Source organism: Haliotis rubra, unplaced genomic scaffold, assembly GCF_003918875.1.
Source record: "Haliotis rubra isolate DU_JTF1 unplaced genomic scaffold, ASM391887v1 Scf169, whole genome shotgun sequence".
Classification (NCBI taxonomy): domain Eukaryota; kingdom Metazoa; phylum Mollusca; class Gastropoda; order Lepetellida; family Haliotidae; genus Haliotis; species Haliotis rubra.
In genome coordinates, this window is record NW_025765658.1 from 1009517 (window position 1) to 1036852 (window position 27336).

Sequence of the window (27336 nt, forward strand, 5' to 3'; positions counted from 1 at the left end):
ATTTACATTTTTTTTGTTGACTTAGTCTTGCAGTTGACCTGTCTCATGTGCACATGCTGGTCCTGTCACATGTTAAGAGAGACCTCTGTCACAGAAAATACACAATGCACCTAATAGCCAGCACACCCATCCCAAATATAACATGTGTTAAATGGCATTGTGTATTCATAGCTTTCAGCCGTGATTGACGTGCCAATTTACCTGTGTAAAAGTGTAATCCCAAATATAACATATGTTGGTGTGCTCCTCTTCACCCTGTGTTCTTGTGGACCACATGGGAACATAGAAAAAGTCATCAGCACTGATCCATTTATGCAGATCTGCATCCCACATGTGGACTGAACGTGGTCCTTGGCATGTATTAATGAAAACTGAAGTTATTACTCCATTGAAATACATGTAGTGCCGGTATTTAGAATTCACGTACTGGTACTAGTAAGTGATATTTCAAAGTATAGTAGGCATTTACTTCTTGCAAACTCAGTACCCAGTTATTGTTTGTATTTCCTGTATCACAGATAGTTAGCTGATCCCGCTGAGTTGAGCAGATATCACAGCTTGTGTGTATTTCAGCCCACATCATCACACTTCCATTCAAATGTAATAACATTTGGTATATGTGTTGATCTTAATGGTTTGTTTATGTTCACTCAAAATGCTGAATAAGGAATCTGACGTTACCATGTACATTTCTTGTTATAAAATGTTTTTCAAATCATTAGGATTAAAAAATCTTTTTACATATTCAAAACTTGATATTTCACAAAGATGTCCAAGCATTATAACATTCAAAGCATTATGATTGGCATTCAACTTTGGTGACTTCATAGTAAGTAGCAGTATGATTAACATCATAACAAAATTGTTACTCGTTGAAAACAATGGAGATTGTTTTTGCAGATCAGTGGAACATTCAGTTCCTGTTCTTGTTTGTTGGTTAGTCATCTCTGTTTATTATAAACATGTTTGAATGTTCATGCTTCCAGGAGATGCCTTTGTTGTCAGTTTCCTGTGTCTGGGTCCAGCTCAACTACAGTGCTATCATACTACTTTGTAAATTTGCAGTCAGATGCAAGCAACGCAATTATTCTCTGTTATAGGTCTCTGTGGCATATATGATGGTGACAAAACGAATGACTTAACAGACAAGAATACAACTGTGTACAGCATAACAGGCATCAGTAATGAACCACTAGACTTCGCCAAGTCTTGGAGGTTAGCTGATGATTCTACATCCCCAATGCATTCTCAGGCGCTAGTATTCACTTCACACACAGTTATACATAGAATCTAGTATTACATGTGTTATAGGTATTTCAGTTGTCTAACCTCTGACACACACATGTCAAACAGTTTAACAACTTTATTTTAATACTCTACCAATGTTCTTCTTCAAGCCAGGCGACCTGTGAATGTCCAGGCTAGAAAGAACCTTCAGTAACCCATGCTTGTCGTAAGAGGCGACTAACTGGATCGGTTGGTCAGTCTCGCTGGCTTGGTTGACACATGTCATCGTTTCGCAATTACGCCGATAGATGCTAATGCTGTTGATCACTGGATTGTCTGGTCCAGACTCGATTATTTTCAGACCGCCGCCATATAGCTGGAATATTGCAAAGTGCAGCGTAAAACTAAACTCAATCACTCACTCACTCACTTCAAGCCAGGCCACTCTATATAAAACAATGCTTGTCTATCTTTCTATTGTTGTCACAGAAGTGCAGGGCAGTGGGGTAGCCTAGTGGTTAAAGCGTTGGCTCGTCACGCCGGAGACCCGGGTTTGAATCCCCACATGGGTACACTGTGTGAAGCCCATTTCTGGTGTCCCCTGCCGTGATGTTGCTGGAATATTGCTAAAAGCGGCGTAAAACCAAACTCAGTCAGTCAGTCAGTCACAGAAGTGACAAGACTGAAGTGATGAAAGCTGTTTCTAAAAGGTCACTCTGACAAAGGGCAACCAAACGAGACCAAACAGTTTCTATACTGTAAATCATGAAAATAATGCGTCACGAATTTAATGCGAGTGCGAGGGTCTAGTCTAAAATGCGACACAAAATAATGCAAGCTTAGGAACCCGATAATTAGGAGATAAACCTAGTGTGTTTGAAAATCAGAGACATGCTTTACTGAATTTCAATTGGAACCGAACGCGTAGCGTGAGGTTTCAATTGAAATATTTAGTCGCCATCAATTCAGTAAAGCATGTCTCTGATTTTCAAACACACTAGGGTTATCTCCATTCTACCATGACACATTTAAAATCGAACTTCCTCGCCTCTGCGGGAAGACACTGCGTAATCCGGCATGGGACGAGAGGCGAATTGAACTTCGTCTGTGAAGGGAGCGGTAGGTGCCGTTCAGTATTTTTTAACATTACATCATAACAATATTCTGTCCAAAGAAATCAAACTACTGTTTATTCAATGCAATTATGTAATACCGAGATCTTGTTGTTTTTCATCCCAACTCCACCCACGACTAAAACCAGCCTATTGTTTTGTTTTGCCGTGAAACTGTACCCCCTGGCTACACTATAATGGAATCGCTTGACCTACTTATTTTCTTCGAAGTAGACAGTTACGCAACAGTTTGAAATGGCGGCCGAGCCAGTGTTTACATTTTGCGAAAGGTTGAAATTTGAAGTGACAGTGGACAATATTTGACTGACTGTCGAACCTGAACCCTGCAGAATCGAAGAATAGATCCTTTCCTGATCAACCTACGACCTGTAACTCATCAAAGACTGTTGATTTTTATGACCGGCCGATTATGATTTCACGTACTGCCTCATCCCCGGCATGCGACACCCCAAAAGAGTGACAGTGTTGCTGCTTAGTGTACATGCGACTAACTTGTGATTCCTTGGAACTTTGTTTTCAATCCACAATTGATGCCGTCTGATTTTTCTGAACAACCAATCAGAATCTAGTATTTTCTTGATTCATGGTAGAATAAAATGTGACACCCTGAATCTTGGATGTTGTTCATTTTCTTTTACACTTGTTATTTAACAATTCTACCATGAATCAAGAAAATACTAGATTCTGATTGGTTGTTCAGAAAAATCAGACGGCATCAATTGTAAAGCCGCTTCACCACGCATTGACAAATATTATTGTGAGAACTACTTCCGTTTGACCATAATGATGGCGGATCATAACAACAACACCATGGATTTTTACGCTGCCTTCGAATATTCCACATAGGCAATTGGAAATTTTTGGATTAAAAATGCGTTTGATTTCATTGCGCTTCACTGCGCACGTATAGAACACTGCCGCACTACTTCAGCTTGACCACCAACATGACTAATATCAACACAACAGACGTGATGGAAATGCTGATAAAACATTTATTTAAACTTCGAAAAATACAATTATATGATCCCCCTCCCCAACACACACACACACACACAATTATGAGGGAACCTCACGATCATATTACCTTCTTTTATAAAAATATTCAAACTCAATTACAATACACAGCCCCAAACATAAACAAAACAATATGTAACATATAAATCAGAAAGCCTTGTAAAATACATCCCTGTCTATACAAAATATGCAGCAAAACATTAGTAAACACTTACCTACCTGGTAAATGGTATATTTAATTCTGTTTAGAATGGGAAATTTGCAAGATAGATCTAACGGTCTGGCGAAAACATCACATTTATGCCACTCATAGTCATACTCCATCATATCCGTTGCATCGTTCACAAAATAATTCTGCTCTTTGCCAGCTTCCCGCAAGGTTGTCACTGTTATGTTCATCTACTTTGAAAAACGGCTTGGACACAGTCCAGTCCCAAGCGATGAAAACAAAGTTCCAAGGAATCACAAGTTAATCGCATGTACACTAAGCAGCAACACTGTCACTCTTTTGGGGTGTCGCATGCGAGGGGATGAGGCAGTGCGTGAAATCATAATCGGCGGTCATAAAAATCAACAGTCTTTGATGAGTTACAGGTCGTAGGTTGATCAGGAAAGGATCTATTCTTCGATTCTGCAGGGTTCAGGTTCGACAGTCAGTCAAATATTGTCCACTGTCACTTCAAATTTCAACCTTTAGCAAAATGTAAACACTGGCTCGGCGCCATTTCAAACTGTTGCGTAACTGTCTACCGAAGAAAATAAGTAGGTCAGACGATTCCATTATAGTGTAGCCAGGGGTACAGTTTCACGGCAAACAAAACAATAGGCTGGTTTTAGTCGTGTGGAGTTGGGATGAAAAAAACAACAAGATCTCGGGTATTACATAATTGCATTGAATAAACAGTAGTTTGATTTCTTTGGACAGAATATTGTTATGATGTAATGTTAAAAAATACTGAACGGCACCTACCGCTCCCTTCACAGACGAGTTCAATTAAGCCTCTAGTCCCATGCGGATTACGCAGTGTCTTCCGCAGAAGCGAGGAAGTTCGATTTTAAATGTGTCATGGTAGAATGGAGATAACCGTAGTGTGTTTGAAAATCAGAGACATGCTTTACTGAATTGATGGCGACTAAATATTTCAATTGAAACCTCACGCTACGCGTTCGGTTCCAATTGAAATTTAGTCGCCATCAATTCAGTAAAGCATGTCTCTGATTTTCAAACACACTAGGTTTATCTCCTAAATAACCTGAACTACAGTATATTATCAACTCTCAATTCTAAATATAACCAGTTCAGTAGAGGTTCACCGTTTTTGCCCTGAACTTTATATGTTCATTCGAAAGAAAGAAATCAGTGTTTTAACAATCATTTGGAAGATAACAGAAAACAGTTTAATTGACATTCATAAGATCTTTGTTTGAACAAACCGACTCAGAAATAGCAATTGTAAAGGGATACTTGATTTCAGTACACAAGATACCAGGTACTTGGATCATAATCAGGAGAGACTTCATAAACAGTCCGGGAGAGCGGAAGGTCGCGGGTTCGATCCCCGACTGCGTCATACCAAAAGACGTTAAAATATGGTACTTGTTGGTCCCTGTCTGGCGCTCAGCATTAATGGGTACAACAAGCACTGGTTGGCTCGGAGTCAGTATAATGTGTCTGAGTGGGGTATTCATGCTTCACTGCCGCATGGTATCTCAGTGGGCTAGCACTATAAAACCAGCTTCAGTCTGGGCTAGTACAAGCAGCCGCACATACATACACACGCATGCACGTCGTCTTATGAGCGAAATATTCTCAAGTACGACGTTAAACCCAATTTCACCTCACCTGATAAACAGTCAGTCAAACTGTGAAGCTTTAATCTTCTTAATATCTTCACAAACATAAAATACAGGCATAGGACATGGCAATGTATTGTTATTCACTGTACACAAGGAAACTGAAGTGTTTTGCCATTCACAGGGTCTCTGCAGGCAGCTACTATGATGTTGGTTATGAAGGATCTGAGGACTTTACATCCAGTATTTACTGTTCTTGTTCTGAGGGAGGAGAAAAGTTGTGCGGATATTCCCAGAACATTGATGAGTGTAGTATTTCAACAGGTGAGAAAAGCGAATATTCAATCATATTCAAACATTCTGTATGCTTCAAATGAGACCCTCTGCAATCTGCAGCTACTTGTAACCAGTCAAGTTGAGAGTTATTGGCCTGAATCTAATAATGACTTTTGAACATATCTATGGTAAAGTATTGAAGCCCTGTGATGGCATGGCAGTTGTGTATATTTGATGCTCATGATGTCAAACAAAGACTGTCGGATCCTGACGGGATTATCTGGAGAAAGCCATCACATACAGGTTGAATATGCCTGAAAATGGCATGAAGCAACAAACAAACAGATCAATATGTATCACCACCGAGGGGATCAGATTCAGGCATGAGAACACTGTGTTTTAGTAGATAGCCAACACTGATTACTCTCTACCATAGATGTTGTATTTTGTAATGGGAATTTTGATTCTCTATTCTAGCCCAAAATTTACAGATTACAAGAACACTTTCTACTTTAGCCCAGCCTGTTGTGCATGTCCAGTGGAATTCTGTATCACCCTGGGGAGCATGATTTCATTTGAAGATTGTACAAACATTTACATTTTATCTTCTAAAAACTGAATTATGAAATACTGTGAAAGACTATATGAATGTTAGGTAACATTTTTTTTTATCTTGTTCTGCCTCCTCAACAGTTTTTTTTATAATTTTGTTATTTTTCATACCATTATTACAGTTACACATGGGCTCCAACATGCAGGCTAGAGATCAAGGGGTTAAGTCAAGTTTGGTTATACAGAGCATGAAGCAATGACAATGCAAAATAAATCAGTCGTTGAACAGGTTGTGACATGCAAACCAGAATTTGTAAGAAGCCTCGATTCTGGAACTTGACGTAGCTGCATATTTGGTTAAATTGTAATATTGAGTAAGCCTTTTCAACATGAACTGAAATGTTGGCATATTACCAGATGTTTTACAATTAAAAATAATAGTTTTGAAAAGGATGAGGATCACATTAATTGGGTCATTATGTTTATGATGGAATCCAAGAAGAATTTGTTGTCTTGTGAAATTCAAATTTAAATCCAGTTTGTCATTTAGCCAATATGCCATATATGGGTAACCTTGCTACAATCAGAAAGAAGTGGGACGTTGTTTCTATAGAATTTCAGCAATAGCTACATTGGTTATGGTCGATATATTTCGTTCTAAAAAGTCTACTATTCGTTGGCAAAATATGATGAAGCAGTTTGTATTGAAACCATTGGAGATCTGTATCTTTTGTACAACGAAAGGGAATCTTTTCACACCAAGTCCTTCTGCAGCTGCCATGGCTATCTCCCGAACATCCGATTGTTGTGAAGAAATCAAACTTTGGATGACCAACAATAAGCTACAGCTGAACGCTGAGAAAACTGAAGCAATTCTCATATGCTGCAGCCACTGCCTGGAACAATCTTCCCCTTGATGTTCGCCAGTGTCAAACCTGTTCTGCCTTCAAAACAGCTATCAAAACCCATCTTTTCCGCCAAGCTTTCTTCTGATCAAATGTCACTGCGCTTTGAGCATAATATCCAAGTATGGAAAAGCGCAATACAAATCTACTATTATTATTAATATGGTTATAGTTGTGCCAAGTATCTGTTGCAATTTCATTTCCTAATATAACGTTCCATTTCATACAGTGTTGATTACGATTTGTTTTTGTTTCTAATAAAGACCTGTAATAAACTTGACAACCAGTTTTTTGTCTTGTCAGAAGGTTGAAGATATATGGTTATATTGGGTTTACTTTTTTGTTGATGTTTCCTAAATTGATTGGTTTGCTTTTAAAGAAGGATTTAACTGCACTAATGACTCTGCAATAATCTAGAAAAATTAGTGTTTAGATTATATGTGGTTTTAAATTTTTCATGGGATAGGAATTTGCCAGCGTCATGTTAAGTAACATGATAATGTTCCTCAAAGTTTATATTCCCTGTCGCAGCAAGGAGTCCACATTACACAGACATATTTCCTGAAGACTTAATCCCTGAAGAATTGACTACCTATGACATTGAGCTGCCTGGTAATGTAGCTGGTGTGCCATGACTTCTGTAGATATGGCCTAACCCATGTAGATGTATGAGAGTCATGTCTTGTACACTTCAGGTGTGGAATACACTCAAGAACTACTGAAGGATCAGCGGGACCAGTCCTTATCACAGTTTACAGGCAGGCGTAAAAGGCAAACAACAGGGTTCAAGTATGACCCGAATTACCATGACTCACAAGTAGGTTTTAGTATGACCCCAATTACCATGACTCACAAGTAGGTTTCAGTATGACCCCAATTACCATGACTCACAAGTAGGTTTCAGTATGACCCCAATTACCATGACTCACAAGTAGGTTTTAGTATGACCCCAATTACCATGACTCACAAGTAGGTTTTAGTATGACCCCAATAACCATGACTCACAAGTAGGTTTTAGTATGACCCCAATTACCATGACTCACAAGTAGGTTTTAGTATGACCCCAATTACCATGACTCACAAGTAGGTTTTAGTATGACCCCAATTACCATGACTCACAAGTAGGTTTCAGTATGACCCCAATTACCATGACTCACAAGTAGGTTTCAGTATGACCCCAATTACCATGACTCACAAGTAGGTTTTAGTATGACCCCAATTACCATGACTCACAAGTAGGTTTCAGTATGACCCCAATTACCATGACTCACAAGTAGGTTTTAGTATGACCCCAATAACCATGACTCACAAGTAGGTTTTAGTATGACCCCAATTACCATGACTCACAAGTAGGTTTTAGTATGACCCCAATTACCATGACTCACAAGTAGGTTTTAGTATGACCCCAATAACCATGACTCACAAGTAGGTTTTAGTGACCCCAATCCATGACTCACAAGTAGGTTCCAGTATGACCCCAATTACCATGACTCACAAGTAGGTTCCAGTATGACCCCAATTACCATGACTCACAAGTAGGTTTTACAGTGTATACTAGTATTTACTGCTCAAAGCCCTTGTCTAGTGCAGGACATGTTTTTGGACGTTTTAGGTATTCCACTTGTGGGGTAGTTTCCATTCTGTTTAAGTATCTCAGGTAAATACTGTGAGTTGTCAGATCGTTCATGGAGTCAGCATGTATTGTTGTTGAATGACAGATAACTATTTCTAGGCCAGTGAATGTGATTGTAAACTCCTCCTTGTGTAATAATGCTACTTAGCTTTCTCTGACTGCATATTTAACATTCATGACATTTGAACTGTGTGTTTATGTCTGTTCGTAGACTGCAACTTGGCCAACTGCAAGTGGCACAACAGAAGAACAAGCCCGCACCCTATGTACCAACAAAGTCAGATCAGCTCAGTTGGAGTGTGCAAACTTTGATCCCCAAAACTACACTGTAGAAATACAAAAGTGTGTCCAAGATATCAAGGTAGGAACATTGGGTGGTATCAACATTCATCAGGAAACAGCTGGTGTGAAGTGTATATGTCAATAAGCATCACATCTGTTTCTCATCATTCAACACAGGTCTACCCACTTACATGCCATGTAGTTTCAATGAAACTCTCTACGTTAACAAACATACAAGAACAAATGTGACTAAACAGAATTGATGTCCACCAGTAAGTATAAAAATATATAAATCAAACTTCTGACACTATAACCAATTGTAAAATTCCATAAGAAAGACAATGATAATAAACCCACATCTCCCTGAGCATCATCAATATAGTGTTGAGGTTATATATTGTTTGTGGGTACAGTATTCAAATTTCTGTTGTGACTGACGATATGGTGATGTGTCAACATCAATATCTTTTACTTTCATGGATTACAGATCATAGATAATCTCCCCAGTAGGCCTGATCATGCAATTCAGATTCAGATTTATTAAGTGTTCAGCAGAGTAAGGGTTAATTATGGGATGCCTGTACAATAGGTCCAGTATCATCAAAGTGAGATATCTGTGTGATGTGTACGTTATCATCAAAGTGATATGTTGGTGTCATGTGTCTGTTATCATCAAAGTGAGATGTTGGTGTGATGTGTCCGTTGAATAACCATCAAAGTGAGATATCTGTGTGATGTGTACGTTATCATCAAAGTGATATGTTGGTGTCATGTGTCTGTTATCATCAAAGTGAGATGTTGGTGTGATGTGTCCGTTGAATAACCATCAAAGTGAGATATCTGTGTGATCAAAATAACAAATGTGATATTACTATTGTGTGGCTGGTGTTGTTTGGACATTTCCAAGAGCCTTAACCTGTTTTTTGATGCAACTAATATAAGTATATGTGTACACAACATACCTCACACTTTCCCAGTAAAAGCTAGCATTGGGACATTGAATACCAACTGAGTAAAAGCAACTATGCCCAATAATCATGAAATAATTTTCATTGTACAATTCAAACTATATCAGAATCATGTGATTATGAATTCATTATCAAATCATAATGGCACCAGGTGTTCAAATAAATCAAGCATTAGCAAAGACACATATTTTAAATGCAACACAAGAACATATATAACTAGTCAAAACATATAATAGCATTTGGCAACCATTTTATTTTTCTTACGTTGAATGTTTCAAATATCCTAGCTATATCTACCCTAAAAACTCTGAAGGGCTTTACTAAGAACTTTTATAATGTAACCCTTATCAAACAACTTCGGAAAAAAGTCATATGATCCTCTTTTATCTTTATAGAAATAGAATGTTTGACTATTCCTCAAAAGTTGCGAAAACTTAGCCACCAAAGGCCAGAGCTGCTTGAACCTTGCCTGATATCATGGGAAAGTTGACATTGGAAAAGTTGAAGTAATACTTCTTGTCATATGTAGTCTTCCGGAAAGTGTTTGTGCACAGATCTAAATATGAACCAGATAGGACTTCACAATTGTCCTATATTTCCAGCAGCGTAAACACGTGGGAGGGAACTGGCTATTTGAGCTTCATTGAATGGCATCAGCTCAACACCTAACTGAATGATTGGAAATGAATGCTTCCTAACATTCAATGCATTTACAACCTGCACATTTACAACCAAGCTGGCTGATTTTGTAAATCATTCAGTTAATAATATATTCTTGGTTCAACTGCATGTACCTTTGTACACAGACCATTTGAACAGAAGCTTTCTTATCTCTCAGCAACATTTCAGTAGCAGTTATACCTTAATTTAGTGTATGGTTGAAAAGAATGCCAGTGTACATATATTCGTTTACATCTTCCATCCATCTTCTTTTCAAATTCAACCTTTGTTATGTCACCAAAGGATCACCTCATCTAAAGAAAATATCTTCGTAATATCTGATTTCACAATAAACTTCAGAATTATCATCTGTCTTGATAAGGCTATCAAATTACATGATCAGCAAAAACAGCATCTGGACAATGTTGAATACCTTGTTTACTTTTCTAGATTGTCATACTGGATAACTTTGTAATGAAGAATGAAAACAGCATTTCAGGCAAATATAATGGGATGTTTGCATTAAAATCTTTCATCATTTATTTGAAAATTGTCCCATTTAACACTGCTTGACTTTAACATCACACCTAAACATCTTGTGACCAGGAACCCAATGTTATTTACATAACCTTGTGATTGTCCATTGTTTACTTCCAGCTGACTGACAACCAGGATTGGTCAGAATCTGCTCTACAGGATGTACAGACAAGATGCCTGAGTTCTGTTTCCAGGAATGCTGGAGCCTGGGAGCAGCAGAACAACACAGCCATACTTCCACGTCAGGTCGTGAAAACCCTCTGTCCTGGTTACTGCACGGGCAATGGCACATGTGATGACACACGTGAGTAAACTATCCCATGTTTTATCACATGTTCAGAGTCATGCTTTATAGTCTTCTGACGAGGTTTGTCATTAGTAACAATTGCCAATTCTCTGTGTTTTTTTTGAAGATGCAGAAGGGAATGTTTTCTATATGCCATGTGCTGCTATATTCTTCTGACGAGGTTTGTCATCAGTAACAATTGCCAATTCTCTGGTTGTTTTTGAAGATGCAGAAGGGAATGTTCTCTATATGCCATGTGTTGCTATATTCTTCTGACGAGGTTTGTCATCAGTAACAATTGCCAATTCTCTGGGTTTTTTTTGAAGATGCAGAAGGGAATGTTTTTCTGTATGCCATGCCATGTGTTGCTATATCTTCTGGCTGGGTGTTTTTTGAAGATGCAGAAGGAATGTTTTCTATATGCCCTGTGTTGCTATATTCTTCTGACGAGGTTTGTCATCAGTAACAATTGCCAATTCTCTGTGTTTTTTTTGAAGATGCAGAAGGGAATGTTTTCTATATGCCATGTGTTGCTATATTCTTCTGACGAGGTTTGTCATCAGTAACAATTGCCAATTCTCTGTGTTTTTTTTGAAGATGCAGAAGGGAATGTTTTCTATATGCCATGTGTTGCTATATTCTTCTGACGAGGTTTGTCATCAGTAACAATTGCCAATTCTCTGTGTTTTTTGAAGATGCAGAAGGGAATGTTTTCTGTATGCCATGTGTTGCTATATTCTTCTGACGAGGTTTGTCATCAGTAACAATTGCCAATTCTCTGTGTTTTTTTTGAAGATGCAGAAGGGAATGTTTTCTGTATGCCATGTGTTGCTATATTCTTCTGACGAGGTTTGTCATCAGTAACAATTGCCAATTCTCTGTGTTTTTTTTGAAGATGAAGAAGGGAATGTTTTCTGTATGCCATGTGTTGCTATATTCTTCTGACGAGGTTTGTCATCAGTAACAATTGCCAATTCTCTGTGTTTTTTTTGAAGATGCAGAAGGGAATGTTTTCTGTATGCCATGTGTTGCTATATTCTTCTGACGAGGTTTGTCATCAGTAACAATTGCCAATTCTCTGTGTGTTTTGAAGATGCAGAAGGGAATGTTTCTCTGTATGCCATGTGTTGCTATATTCTTCTGCAGGTTTGTCATCAGTAACAATTGCCAATTCTCTGTGTTTTGAAGATGCAGAAGGGAATGTTTTCTATATGCCATGTGTTGCTATATTCTTCTGACGAGGTTTGTCATCAGTAACAATTGCCAATTCTCTGTGTGTTTTTTTAAGATGCAGAAGGGAATGTTTTCTGTATGCCATGTGTTGCTATATTCTTCTGATGAGGTTTGTCATCAGTAACAATTGCCAATTCTCTGTGGTTTTTTTGAAGATGCAGAAGGGAATGTTTTCTGTATGCCATGTGTTGCTATATTCTTCTGACGAGGTTTGTCATCAGTAACAATTGCCAATTCTCTGTGTTTTGAAGATGCAGAAGGGAATGTTTTCTGTATGCCATGTGTTGCTATATTCTTCTGAAGGTTTGTCATCAGTAACAATTGCCAATTCTCTGTGTTTTTGAAGATGCAGAAGGAATGTTCTCTATATGCCATGTGTTGCTATATTCTTCTGAAGAGGTTTGTCATCAGTAACAATTGCCAATTCTCTGTGGTTTTGAAGATGCAGAAGGGAATGTTCTCTATATGCCATGTGTTGCTATATTCTTCTGACGAGGTTTGTCATCAGTAACAATTGCCAATTCTCTGTGTTTTTTTTGAAGATGCAGAAGGGAATGTTTTCTATATGCCATGTGTTGCTATATTCTTCTGACGAGGTTTGTCATCAGTAACAATTGCCAATTCTCTGTGGTTTTTTGAAGATGCAGAAGGGAATGTTTTCTATATGCCATGTGTTGCTATATTCTTCTGACGAGGTTTGTCATCAGTAACAATTGCCAATTCTCTGTGTTTTTGAAGATGCAGAAGGGAATGATATGCCATGCTAGCCAGGTAAATGTGTATGTAATACCGAGGTCCAGACTCTCTATCAACATGGCACAAAGTAATTCTGTGTTCTCGCTGAGCTATTCTACTCTGTATACTGTCACCTGGTGCCAATCACAGGTGACACATAATATCTGTTAGATACTGTAAATCATGAACACAATGCATCACAATTAATATCTCTTGTGAAAACTGTTTAATGCAAGATGAACAATCCGTAAAGTAGCATGGGGTGATATTCCCTAAACATATGATATATATTTTACATCTTCTAATAAATATCTACTGCATCACCATATATCTACTGCTTTGCCATCTTTACATGAATGACTTTCATGAAATCCAATGCAGAAAGTTTCTAATTAATGCATATTGAAATGACAAAGATTGTCTCACCAACAAAGAGTATACAGATTCCAAGTTTTGATTCAATTGCTAGTGCAATCTTGTGAACATAAATCAGACAATATGTCAAGATAAAAATGTGACATTATATTAATACAAGCAAGTTGCTCTTGCATTTTTCAAATTTAGTAAAGCCCCTCATAATGTTATGATTTACAGTATGATTTACAGTACATAAATGGGATAGAGGCCAAGTTTTGAAGTTACTATAAAGTATATAATATATTTAATATATTTTTGTTTGTGATATGACTGAGTGAACATGTGTGGCTAAATTAAGTGAAACTGATAGATGTTTGAAACAAGAATTTATGTCTTTTCTTTATCTACATCTTTTAAGAAAATCAGCTTGGGTAGAAGGTTAGAAAAATGATTCCTCAAATTACAACAGCATGCATAACCATTTGCAACACAGTTTGGTGATGCTTACAAACTGAAAAGAAATCAGTTTTGAAACAAATATGATAATTTTCATAACAAGTTTATAATGCTTTACTTAGGGGAAATTAGAAGATGGAAAGGGAAAGAAACAGTATAATGTAAGACAAGTTTTCCTTCTCTTGTTTTCATTGTCACTTCTCTATCTTTCCTGTAGAAACAAGAACATTGTCCTTTTTACAGTGAGCTTTGTTGATTCCAGATTGACAGTACTGGGATAACCTCTCGAGGGAGTCAAGAAGTCGTGAGTTTGGCTGTGTATCGCAGTGCTTCTGAGTTGGTGTGCACACTGCCTGTAAACTCTATCAGGAGCTACTCGATCAAAGTCAGCAATGATCAGATGAAAACCAGCACAGCAGAGGCGTTGTTTGTCGTCAACAAACCATGTTCTGTGTGTTCAGTAAACAACACAGATGCCTCATGCACAATCAAGGTAAACCACATACAGAAGAATGAGGACGATTTTTATGGCTATACAACTTCTATATTCTGTAAAGGCTACGTTTCGACATAGATTCTAATGACATCAGAATCTATGTCGAAACATCGCCTATACAGAATAAAGAAGTTGTATGTCCATAAAAATAGTCCTCATTCTTCATCTACCCAACTTCTAGAATGCCAATCAAAGAAACCACATACAGAGTCAACACATGGAATTCGACTGATACATTGTAAGCCTCACTGAGCATGAAATACGTAAGAGAGAAACCTTTGCCAGTTGAGCAAATGGCTTCACTGTAACATGACAATAAAATAAGAAAGTATCTGTAACAATTGACAAAAAGACAAACTTGGAGTGAGACTGTTCTGCAACTGCTACTTTACCCTCTTAAACCTCACATGGAAAATCAAAACAAAAGGATGATACATGTAGTTTGTTTAGCAACATTTTTATTTTGGAGACAAACGTTATGAATCATTTTTCCAGAGTTGGTCTGATGTTTTCATTACATTCTGCGTTGAAATGAATATTTGATCATGACCCAATTTGGAGTTAGATTGAGATTCACTGGTATCACTTTGCTAGTTATATGCACCATCAATGTAAGCCACACACAGAGTCAAATCAAGGTAGGCTACACAATCAAATCAAGGTAGGCTACACACAATCAAGGTAGGCTACATACAAACAAGGTGGGCTACATACGATCAAGGTAGGCTACACACAATCAAGGTAGGCTACACACAATCAAATCAAGGTAGGCTTCACACAATCAAATCAAGGTAGGCTTCACACAATCAAATCAAGGTAGGCTACACACAATCAAGGTAGGCTACATACAAACAAGGTAGGCTACATAAGGTAGGCTACATCAAATCAAGGTAGGCTACACACAATCAAATCAAGGTAGGCTTCACACAATCAAATCAAGGTAGGCTTCACACAATCAAATCAAGGTAGGCTACACACAATCAAATCAAGGTAGGCTTCACACAATCAAATCAAGGTAGGCTACACACAATCAAGGTAGGCTACACACAAACAAGGTAGGCTACACACAATCAAGGTAGGCTACACACAATCAAATCAAGGTAGGCTTCACACAATCAAATCAAGGTAGGCTACACAATCAAATCAAATCAAGGTAGGCTACACAATCAAATCAAGGTAGGCTACACAATCATCACTACACAAATCAAGGTAGGCTACACACAATCATCAAGGTAGGCTACACACAATCAATCAAGGTAGGCTACACACAATCAAGGTCTAAATCAAGGTAGGCTACACACAATCAAAGTAGGCTTCACACAATCAAATCAAGGTAGGCTACACACAATCAAGGTAGGCTACATACAAACAAGGTAGGCTACATACGATCAAGGTAGGCTACACACAATCAAGGTAGGCTACACACAATCAAAAAAGGTAGGCTGCACACAATCAAGGTAGGCTACACACAATCAAAGTAGGCCACACAAAATCAAGGCAGGCTACACACAATCAAGGTAGGCTACACAAAATCAAGGTAGGCTACATACAGGTAAGCCACACGGACAAACAAGACAATCAACAAAGACAATCAACTTGATCTGGACCATGAAAGTAAGCTAGATGTACAGTCATATGCACAATCAAGGAAGGCCACATACACACTCCAGGTAGGCCATGTACAAAGTCAAGGTAGGCAACAAACACAATCAAGGTAAGCTACATGGACAATCATGGTAAGCCACATACACACTCCAGGTAGGCCATGTACAAAGTCAAGGTAGGCAACAAACACAATCAAGGTAAGCTACATGGACAATCACGGTAAGCCACATCAATGATTGAGTAGTCCAGACCACATTCTCACTTTCATCACAATGATATATATAATGTTAAGCATCTGTTGGAATGCAGACACAATATACTGAGATCTATATAGTTGATATGTAGCAAACTAGATATAACATGTCCCTGCAAGTTGATATTATCCATTCACAAAAAAAACATCTGATCCTGGAAAATAAGGGGATATTTTACAATCCCTTTGTATGATAGAATTATGACCCATCCAAAAACTTGTTTCTACTGCAGTAACCATATTTATATATTTGTATATTTATATGATATCTGTTGACTTGCACCAGGCTGGATCTAACCAGTGCCTGATTGATGGAGAGTGCTATGCTGCGAAGGCCATAAAGGACTCCTGCACAATATGTGAGCCGGGTACCTCCACAACCTCCTGGACCAGTCTGTCAGGTCAGTCTGTCCACTATGTCCCCTGTGTGGATACACCTCCTTCACATACAATAAACCATGTTTATAAAGAACTTTCCTGTAATGTTCTGACAGATATAACAAACTGCTTGTTGGGTCACAGACACATGCTGTATATTCTGATAATAATAATAATAGATCTAGAGCATTTGTATAGCGCCTTTCCAGGCTAAATATCCTGCTCAAGGCGCACAGAATGTCAATAGAGTCAACAGAAAGGTTCACGGAAGAGATGTGTTTTTAGGAGACTTCTGAATCTAGGATAAATAGAGCAGGAACAAATGTGTTGAGGCAGATCATTCAACTCTTTAACAGCAGCGTAAGAGAAGGAGAATTGTCCAAATCGTGTGAGCTTGGCCACTTTCTAACCGAAGTGATCTAGATGGACAATAAGGTTGTATCAGTTCTGAGAGGTAGACAGGAGCTGTGTCAGTCAAACATTGATGAGCCAGGCAGATAATTTTGAAGTTGATCCTGTGCTTGATAGGAAGTCAATGGAGTTCTTGCAACACTGGAGATATGTGGTGGAAATGCACAAAAAAAACTAGAGCCATAACAAACTATTAATATCTTGTTGTCCCTTTGAGTTGGTTCTAAGTGTAGTTAACTGATGCAGAGATGTGGTAATGTGTGTTATATACATTTCAGCTCCAGGCTGCCCCACGCTCCGCACTGAAGACAGTAGTCGTGTTGTGATAGGAATCTCTGTGGGCATAGCTGTAGCCTTCCTCATTGCCATCATCGTAACGGGCTACTTCCTCTGTACAAGGTAACACTCTGCACATACACATTATTTACAGAAGTAAAGTGTGGCATATATACAGTAAACATTGCTGATCTGTATGACTACCAAATGTATTCAGAAAGAGCCATCAGTTGGTGCTTTCTTTACCATGACATAACCATGTCAGGCTCTCATCTTAATTCATATCCTCTCATTACGAAAACTTATGTGTAGATAGTAAATTGAATATCATACATTATGGTGTTGGTGTGCTAAAGCATAAGTAATAACTGAAATAACAAAGAAATTAAAATTAGGGATTTTCATAGACAAACCCTGATTGTATTGCCCATTCTTGCATAATATCCACCAAAGTAGAACTACATCGTATATCATTTATCAAAAGCATGGTGGAGTCAAAACATTCCAAAGTCAATGAATAAGTAAGAAATGAAAACAAAGACAGAATGTTAAAAAGCAAAGACCTGACGAGCAATACAGCATTATGGTCATGACAGCAACACCATTGTTCATGTCGGTTGAACATTAGAGTAGATGCATTAGTTAATGACATCATTGGTGATTATAAATATCACTGCAACATCATGGTAATACATGCTATAACTGGGATTACACTTCTTCAGTAAAGTACAGGTTCTAGAACTGTTTCGGGTTGAGTCCCAACTGGAAATCGAACCCACACTCTCCGGGTCAGACACCTACTTTAAGTAATAGGTAATACTAGATACTTTATTAGGTATTCATTGATGTCGCGAAAGTTATTTTGAGATATCTAAAATTATTTTGTGCTAAAAATAACAATGATTGATATGCAATCTATGAGAATTACAAAATTCAAATTAATCAATGATTGATATCACCAATTCTTCTTTCTCATGCTCAAGTCTTGTTTGTGTTTGACATAGGTGTAAATGTGATTATGCATTCCCTTTGTTCATAAATACAGTGGACTCTGTATAATCCGACACTCACTGGGAGCGGGAAAAAATGTCGGACTATACAGAGTGTCGGATAATTCAGTGTCTCCTTGCTTGAATACTTTTCAAAGAGTACCATACATTGTAACTGGCTTATATCATGAAATTAAAGATTAACATCTATTTTCTTGGTAAATAAGAGGGAAAAACAAATTCTGTATTAGCATGTACATGTATTTCATTGGATTTATTATCTTCAGTACAATATACATACATGTACTACTACTCCTCACATTGGCCACTCAGCTTGTAAAAACAAAGGTACAGGCGTTCTCACACTGCTAATTACCTCCCAATTAGCAAGTGCTGAGACTACCAGTCGCAGGATGTTAGTTGTCATTGACAGGTTGATTGGCTATTTTAGTCCAATATGGGGAGAGGATGTCGGATTGTACAGATTAATAGTGTCATTGGGACCAGAAAATGGTGTCGGAATTCGGAATGTACAGATGTCGGATAATTCAATGTTTAAATGATGACAATATAGAGGAACGCTATCGGGATCCCAAAAATATGTCAGAATTCACAGATTGTCGGATAATTCAGATGTCGGATTATACAGTGTCCACTGTATATAATAATGCAGTGAATATACGTTCAATAGCCTAAGCTGCTGGAAAAAGTCACAAATTCTTGCCTATCTATTACTTAGAATTGTAAAAAGTGTTGTTAGTACTACATATTTGTGAATCAGGCAAACTGTGGTATCTGTGTCAAAACTTGTGTAACCCTTTTTGACATTCTCATTATGTATGTGATGGGTTAAATATGTCACTTCCCTGGGCTGTACATGGTACAGGTCATACTGAACGGATTCAGCACTGAGCATTCCAGATTAAATAAGTAGGTAAATGTAACAGACAATTTCCAAGTGAGATTGAACCTCTTCGTACACAATGGTTAGTGATATTTGCAATTGCTTACTTTGTATTTGCTCTTCAAAAAAACTTCAGTTATCAGTGTACTAAAATGGATGTTTTTAAAAGTTGCAGTAAGTTATCGAAATATGAGAAATTATTTTTGAATTCAAATTGAAATCTGTAGCTATAATGAACCTAAAGCTGACAGATTACTGGGTATGTGTTGTATGCAAACAATGTTATAATGAATGCATTTTTTATTAGTGTGTAATGTATACCAATATTTAAGATCCTTGTATTCACCTACAAAATTATATTTATATCCTAAGATACATAAAATAAACATGTTGATGTCAGATGTAAATCCAGAAACTTTACCAGACCTAGCAATGTCTGTATTTAATGTGTTTAGACAATTACATGTACATATTGTAACCTACTCAAACAAGGAGTCATTTATTTAGTTTGTACATACACCTCTCATGGTCAGATGTAAATGTCAAATGGGCCTGTGGCCTCCACTGCAACAAAATAAAGATTAACTGAAAGCTGATTAACATATTTTCTCCTTCCAGACGCCAGACCAAAGACTCCGACCTCTTGAATGGCTCTGATCATGAAAGTGGCGGGTACCACAGGACCTATGATGGCAACTATGGTTTGCGAACAGAGAAACAGCTGTCCTTCTACAACACCACAGCCAGGGACATCTATGAGCCCACTCTCTGAAGCCCTTCACTAGAACTTCTGTAGCTCATGTATAATAATAATATAACAAAACTATAGGTTTTATGACATGAAACAGATCAGGTATAGTAAATATTAACAGTTAGAAGAGACTAAGAGAAATATTTGTTTGTTCACACTACTAGTATCGAGGTATTTCTGTTTAGATGAGCCTCTACATGCTTCTATTTGATGCTCCGGTGACAATAGTATTGTACTTAAACCACATCATAAGTGATTAAAATGTTAGGTATGTGAATCTGTTGAAGTAATGTGTTATTATGATTGGATCTTTTGAATATCAATTTAGACTATATGGTTTGTGAAAAGTTGTCAAAGAAAATGTAGTAATTAGTATATGTGGTATGTTTGTTAGTTATACAATAATAAACGTCTATACTATGCATATATTCATGTGTTGTCTAATACTTATAAGAGTCTTTATTGACTTTTGCGAAAATCAATCAAGAGAAAACTTTATTTTTGATAAACTATTTTCAGTGATTTTTGTCATATTTTCTCTATTTTGTAATAAACTCTATTTTCATACGAAGATGTTATGTTATGTTTAATAACAGAATGAAGATTGTTCTGCTTAATCATTGCCGTATATCATTGAATGCCAGTTGTGTAGGTTGATGCCCCTGCTGTTGATCACAGGATTGTCCACAGTCCATTATTTACAGACCACTGTCATATAGCTGGAAGATTGCTTTGTGTGGCATTAAACAGCAAACAAACAAAATTACAGCATATTTACCCTAATTACAGGCAATAAGTCAGGGAGTTTATAATATGTTCTGTCAAGTTATTTTGGAATCAATCATAATTTTCTGTTTTTGAAACCAGTTCTTATCTGATTTCATTGATGAAAACACCATATTTGGTATAAAACCTATATTGGGTCACCTTGTCTGCAGCCTCGTTCATTTATAAAAGATGAAGACATGAAGAGCTAGCATTTTTTGGATAGGATTGAGATCCATTTTCTAAAGTTTGATCCAAAACCAAATTTTTCCAAAACCAGCATAATAAAGTCTTTAGAGACAGTATCAAAGGCTTTTCCAAAGTGTGTGGGGAGTAACATTCCACGTTTATTAATCTCCTTGAGTTCAAACATAATATCATATAGCAATCTAATGTTATCACTGATACATCTACCTGGTATGAAACCTGTTTGGTTCGTGTGGATAAGATGAGGTAGAGTTTTCTTTATTCTGATAGTTAAACAAATACTGATTATTTTATACACCGAGTTCAAGAGAGATATGTCGCCAGTTTTAAGGTATTTCTTATTTTTATTAGATTTAGGGATACATGTAATGACACCTCTGTTCATTGTAATGGGTAGCAAATTAGTTTCACAAACAGCGTTAACATATATACTGAAAGCCATTAAAAATGCAATTTGACAATCATACTTTCTTTACTTACACTAATTTCAACATATATAAACCTAACTGGCAGATATGTTTTAAGTGAACATCTGTGAATAATTTCATCTGAAAATGTCCAGTCAACAACAACATCAGTGACGCAACAACGACATCACACAAAGGTGAGGTCACTTGCAGTCAATATCGTGTGTGTTCACCGTGCGCTGCAAGACATGCTCGCAGTCTTTGGGGCATTGAAAGACACACATTTCTCAGGAACAGCTGTTGGATGGTCTGCAGCCTCTGATGGTCTGTGGTCTGATCATGACACCACCCCCTCCAAAACGATCATGTTCGAGGACACAGTTTGGCGCAAGTCTTTCTCCTTTACGTCAATAAATCTGTTGACGTCCATCTGCAAAGGATAAGTTAAACCTGGATTCATCTGAAAAAATGACATCTGGCCATGTCCTGTTGCCAAGATTGGCCCCATTTGCTGCCCATCGCTGTCTGGCAAGTCTGTGGCGATGCAACAAGGTTGGACCACGGTACGGGTGACGACACCGGATGTTGAAGGCAGCAAGGTGTCCTTGCACCTTTTGGGCACTGAAATGACGTTGACTTGTCCCAATTGTCCTCCTTGCCTAATCATCAGCTGTTTGGAACCGATTGCGCAAGTGTGAAACTCGGATATTGCGGTTTTGTCGAGCTGTTATCACAGGTGGTGCACCAGGTCGCGGACGATCAGCAACACTTCCGGTAGCCCGAAAACGTTGTCTGAGTCGACTTACAGTGGATGGATGCACATTAAAGTGCCTGGCAATCATAACATCTGAAGCACCTTGGCTGACCATACCGATAACCTCATTCCTTTCGTCTTGTGTCAAGTGTGGCATTTTCTCAAAGTGATTGAGTTCCACAATTCCTTGTGCTTTTACAGGGCCTGGGTGCAGGTAATGCATGTGCACAACGTGTTTCATGAATGTGGTTGTGTTTACGAGAAATGTCAAAGGTTCAGTTTTAAGTATCAAAGTTCCTGTGAGAGTAATGCTCCGGGACTCGAACTCGAAATGGGCCAGAATAACAGCCTTTTATAATAGGAGGGCCGTTTCATGATAATCCATGTGTTTTAGCTATAATACACACCAACTTCTAAATGCCAATCAAACTGATTTCAATGCCTGATGTAACAAGGGGGTATGCAGTGTATGTAGAATAGTTCCTTGATTCGCAGCCTTATATGTCAAGTTTACGATTCTTGCAAGACGGAAGGGGAAGACACATTTTTCACTTTTAAAATACCGATAACGAGCAGCACAGCATCTAAGCCTTTCTGAACAGAAAAACAAAATTATAAGTCCAAGATTCAACAATACCAGTCTGCTAGAGACCATCTCAAAGTCTAATGAAGTGAAAAAGATGGACACATTTCAATGAGAACTTGTAAGAAACGCATTCGGATGTTTTCTCTGAAAACAAGTGTCAAAATCACATGATAATTTTGTTTAACTGTATGACATGTATCACAGTGTGGTTGGACTGTAGTAGGTGAGTATCAGGATGTGGGAATGGGTAGAAAGCATGCAAGGTGGTATGAAGAGGCTAGTGTGGCAAGAAAAGCATGCAAGGTGTGAGTTTTGATTATATTAGGAAGAGTGCAAGGGTTGGTGAGTGCAGTCATGAAAGTTGTCTGATGAGGATGGCTGTATTTGCAAGGTGGCTGGTCTGATTTCATGGTGTGAGTAGAATTTGTTTTATTGGATATTTATGTTTATCATGTTGCTTTGTAATTATTATTGTAGAGCTATGTAAATATGGGTATTTGTTAAATGATGATTATGTTATCATTTTGTCAATCAAAAAATGTTGTACCAATAAATATACAAAAATGTCAATTCTCACGATTGAGTTGCAAGTGAATTATTTGCTGTCAGTCATATGTGGTACATTGTGAAACAATGTTGTAATCAGATGTTTTATTAGCATATTCACTTGCCTGTATGTTGAATAACGTAACAGTTGTTCTAAGTGAAATGTAATGTGACAAGAGCAACAACTATGATTGAACTTATCATCAGTGAAAATTAAGTCCCATTCCGTGTTTGATACACGTGGTGTACGCTCTGTACAATGTAAAATAGTTGTATTAGACAAATTTATTGTTCTATTGGGTTAGTTGTTTTTTTTGTGTGTGTGTAAAGGGTATGTATAGTAGTGATTGTGTGCTATTATTATGTTTGGTGATGAATGCGGTATGAATGAAGGGTGATTTGGGGGTTGATTTTGGGGAAATGGTTTTGTTTCCATTATATATATAATTTTTGTAATAAATTTCATTTATTACATTTCTGCCTTTGCCTTATTCATCTCGTACTGTGACAAGTTCATATCTTTGCGGCTGTTGAAGTAACACATGGTAACTGAGTATTCTGTAATTGTGTCTAAGCACTGAATCTGGAAATGTTTGCACCTTTTGGGGTTTCATAAGGTATGAATACCTTCCGTAAACTAGCTTTAGGTAAAGGTGAGGGACTTATCCTTTTGCATGCAGGATGTAAAAAATATTGGATTTCTTCCAGGATGTGCTCTGGTATTTCGTGCCAAATCTAAACATAACCGAGATTATCACAACGAAATGATCTCTTACCCTTTGCCTTCTGGATGCCAGAGAATCTACTCTTGAATGAGGTCCACGATCATGGCCTCATTGATGGATCTCGACGGATGGTAGCTCTATCAAGTTATGCGAGCATCCTGTCTTCCACTGTGTAGGATCTCGACTTAGAGTTGGCCAGCAGATTATAGTCTTCGCCAAGTTCAGGCGCCGGTAGAAAAGGTGTCATATCGCGCAGCAGGAATTTCTGTATATTGATGTGTAGCGTAGGCAGACTCTGCGACATAGTAGCCTTGGTGAAGGAAGCGTCAATGGTTTTCACAACCTGTATCGTTGCCCCGGTAGGTGGTAAGTTAAGAGAGTCAAGGTTATCACTTGAGATACTGTAAGTATCTAATGGAGGACAATCCTTTGATGGAGAGGCTATTGGTTACCCGTCTGCTATCCACGAAGGCAACCCTTGATCATCATACATAGACGTAAGCCCTTGTTGCTGTGATGTCACCTCAGCTGCAGAAGGTTCATAAACCTTCTCTTCCTGTAGTAGGAAAGCGCTGTAAGGGTTTGGAGCCGCAGACGAACGTTGTGAGTTCTGTGAGATGGTGGAGCATTCATGGAGATCTGCTGCTCTATGGCAAGAATCATTTGTTGGAAACAAAGTCGTTTGCTGGCGGAGGTACAGTAGGCTGTTGATAATGGGCCGGGCGCACGAACGCGTGCTCGAAGGCTTGTGATTACGATATGGTTTGATGCATATGCGATGGGAGCTGCTCTAAAACGCCATCAACTATGCGAAGCCCTGGCTCTGCTGGAAGCTCTGGTGCTGGCAAGAGGGTTGATTCTTCGTTCCAACACGAATTATGAATGCTGCTCGAACGTTATGGGCTGCGCGAAATCTGTGATAGGTTTAATTTATTAATGCCGGAGGCTGCGTGGAGGTCGAAGGTTTCACGCAGGTGTTGGACTTCTGCGACTTAAGTCGACTTCTGAGACGTTCTGGCTGACATGTTTTTCTTCCGCATAAGGGGGATTTCTGAGCGCTTCGTGAAGGTGAACCTCTTCGTGCAACTGACCTTAGCCATTGCCGCCGATCTCGAAGATGTTGGAAAGCTGCTCTTCTTTTTCATAATCTTCTTGGCCTTACTCTGAACATTATTCACGGCAGATAAAAAAGCAGAGAAGGACTTATCTGAAGATCGCCAAATGTTCAGTAGCTTCAGGGGTGCCATCTGAAGGTTTATCTTCATCAGAAGCGTGGAAAACTTACTTTACCTCTAGCAGATACAGGTTAGTATCTATTGAGTAAGATCGTCACTCCCACCGTTTCTGTCGTATTTCTTACATTTTACCACCAGCAAGACGGCTGCAAACTCCTCTTCTCTAAGGGAAGATCAATGACATCCTCTACACGTCTGGAATACAGGTAGAACAAAACAGATGTGGATCTTGATCTGAAACACGTTAACGGCAGATGTTATACAACCTCACTTTATTGAATAACTAAGTCCAATTTTAGATAAAAAACCTATAAATATGTTCAGGCCAAAAGTGAAAAATGCTGTTATGGTTTGACGAATAAACGTTTGAAGAAGGTAAGCAAACTATTATATAAAAAAAATGTTGATTTCTGAAGCAGGGCTTGGATTAAGACGGCACTGTCAATTCTTTTTCATAGAGATCGTCCTTGGGGTACATATATGCATTTTCTGCGCTGAAAATGTCCTGTGACAGTTGTATCAATGTTTTAATAAAAATATTGTACAATAAATAAAATCTTTTTTTATCTATTATACGGCCCCCACCTCGTGGAGTTGCCTCCCGCTATGCATGCGCAGCCAACCAGGTAAGCACCTAGGCCCGTATCATCATTCCTTCTGCTGTCATTCCACTGAACGGATGTGTAGAGTAGAGCTGAACTCCTTACTAAAACGAAGTTCAAGAGAATAATGTCTGGGACACCATCACCTGTATGTATGGTCTTTACTGTCCTATAAACGGAACAGTAAGGCTTTGCGATCGATTGTCTCATAATTGTGACTTTGTATTAAATATTTTACTCTAACTTTCCCGTGGTTTACGCACGTGTTGCTTTGCCATGGCGGGAAATTTTGCGTTTTTTACCAAGTATTTCTTCCCGTGGTCGCATTCACGTAATTTTCAATGTTTTGTACGTGTATATTTATGCTGCTGGCTCCGCTGTTAGCTACATGCTTGCGTGTTTGCTTTCAGGCGTTTTGCGGATGTTCTGTCTGCGGACAGGGTATTCCCAGAGCAGACAAGCATGACAAGTGTTTTAGTTTGTCTGGAGAAAGTCGGACATAATCCCGACATATGTGAACTCCCCCCCCGAGCCCAGGAAAGGAGGGCTGCTGATTTCCTCTTTTATAGAGAAATGCGAGAGGTGTGAGGGGAACTGACCCAGGTCCCCCCGTCTAAAGCCAAAAAACCTAAGGCAGGCAAAAAAGCTAAGTCGCGCAGTAAGGCGCCTTCTACTGCTCCCAGCGGTTTTGACATGTCCGTAATAACACATCTTTTTCAGCAGCACATGGACTCAGTGAAGTCCCTTGTTCATGAGTCTGTTGGAGGTCTCCGGCAGGAGTTCCTCGCCCACTCTGAGCAGGGGACGGAGAGTCCGGGGGTGGGATCGCCAAGCCCGGCTTGATCCCTTAGACTGGAGGCGTCTGTATATCCGTTGCCTCTGGCTTCGGGTCCGGATGACTCGGCTACCCCGGAGGGGGATGGTTTGCTCCCAGTCCCCCTCTCGGTGTTGGCGCTGGGTCCGTTGAAGATTCCTGGGGTTCCGGTCCCTGCACCCTCCTGCCCCATGAGAGCGGAGGTCCCAGTTCTGCCTGGTATTCCTCCCGAGTCTCGGGACCGGTGTTCGAGTGTGGTTTCGGGTGCTGAAGCGGGGAGCTCCTTCATCTCTTCCCTTCCCTCTGTGTCTGGTGCTAGGCCTCCCACCGGGTCAGGGCTCGGGTGCCGAGTCCATGGACGTTGGGGAGGTAGAGGAGCCGGAGGGCGCTTTCCGTTTCTCGACGGCTCTGCGGGAGGTACGGTAACGCATTGCTGAGTTTATCCCCCAGGCCGCGGTGCCTCGGACTCGGCTGAGTTCCGCCTGCCAGGCGAGGCGTTTGCCCCTAGGCAACCCTCGCAGACGCTGCTCCGCATCTTGCTGTCCCTGGTGCAGGACGTGGTGGATCCTCTCCTGGTTGGGACA

General features: G+C 39.0%; 3 protein-coding genes and 1 long non-coding RNA gene across 6 annotated transcripts in view; all 4 read left to right on the forward strand.

Moving 5' to 3' along the window:
- Positions 1-5472, forward strand: part of LOC124272358 (mucin-4-like) — a 45534-nt gene extending 40062 nt beyond the window's left edge. For all 3 annotated transcript variants that reach the window (XM_046707529.1, XM_046707527.1, XM_046707528.1), the window contains 2 exons: positions 1101-1215; positions 5353-5472. In XM_046707529.1, coding sequence (XP_046563485.1) covers positions 1101-1142 — 42 coding nt within the window. In that variant the 3' untranslated portion in view covers positions 1143-1215; positions 5353-5472. The remainder of the gene's footprint in view (positions 1-1100; positions 1216-5352) is intronic.
- Positions 5294-13327, forward strand: LOC124272344. The gene is made up of 6 exons (XM_046707519.1): positions 5294-5492; positions 7597-7718; positions 8331-8360; positions 8746-8895; positions 11102-11285; positions 13272-13327. The coding sequence occupies exons 1-6, from the start codon at positions 5294-5296 to the stop codon at positions 13325-13327; spliced, it is 741 nt and encodes a 246-aa protein (XP_046563475.1).
- Positions 13328-13347: 20 nt separating this feature from the next.
- LOC124272360 lies at positions 13348-20678 on the forward strand. The gene is made up of 6 exons (XM_046707530.1): positions 13348-13384; positions 14311-14541; positions 16689-16803; positions 17470-17590; positions 19979-20228; positions 20268-20678. Exons 2-5 carry the CDS (start codon positions 14449-14451, stop codon positions 20130-20132), a joined length of 483 nt encoding a protein of 160 aa, XP_046563486.1. The 5' UTR covers positions 13348-13384; positions 14311-14448; the 3' UTR covers positions 20133-20228; positions 20268-20678.
- Positions 20679-22847: 2169 nt separating this feature from the next.
- Positions 22848-27336, forward strand: part of LOC124272347 — a 29156-nt gene continuing 24667 nt past the window's right edge. The window contains exon 1 of the long non-coding RNA XR_006897308.1: positions 22848-23243. This is a non-coding gene — a long non-coding RNA (uncharacterized LOC124272347). The remainder of the gene's footprint in view (positions 23244-27336) is intronic.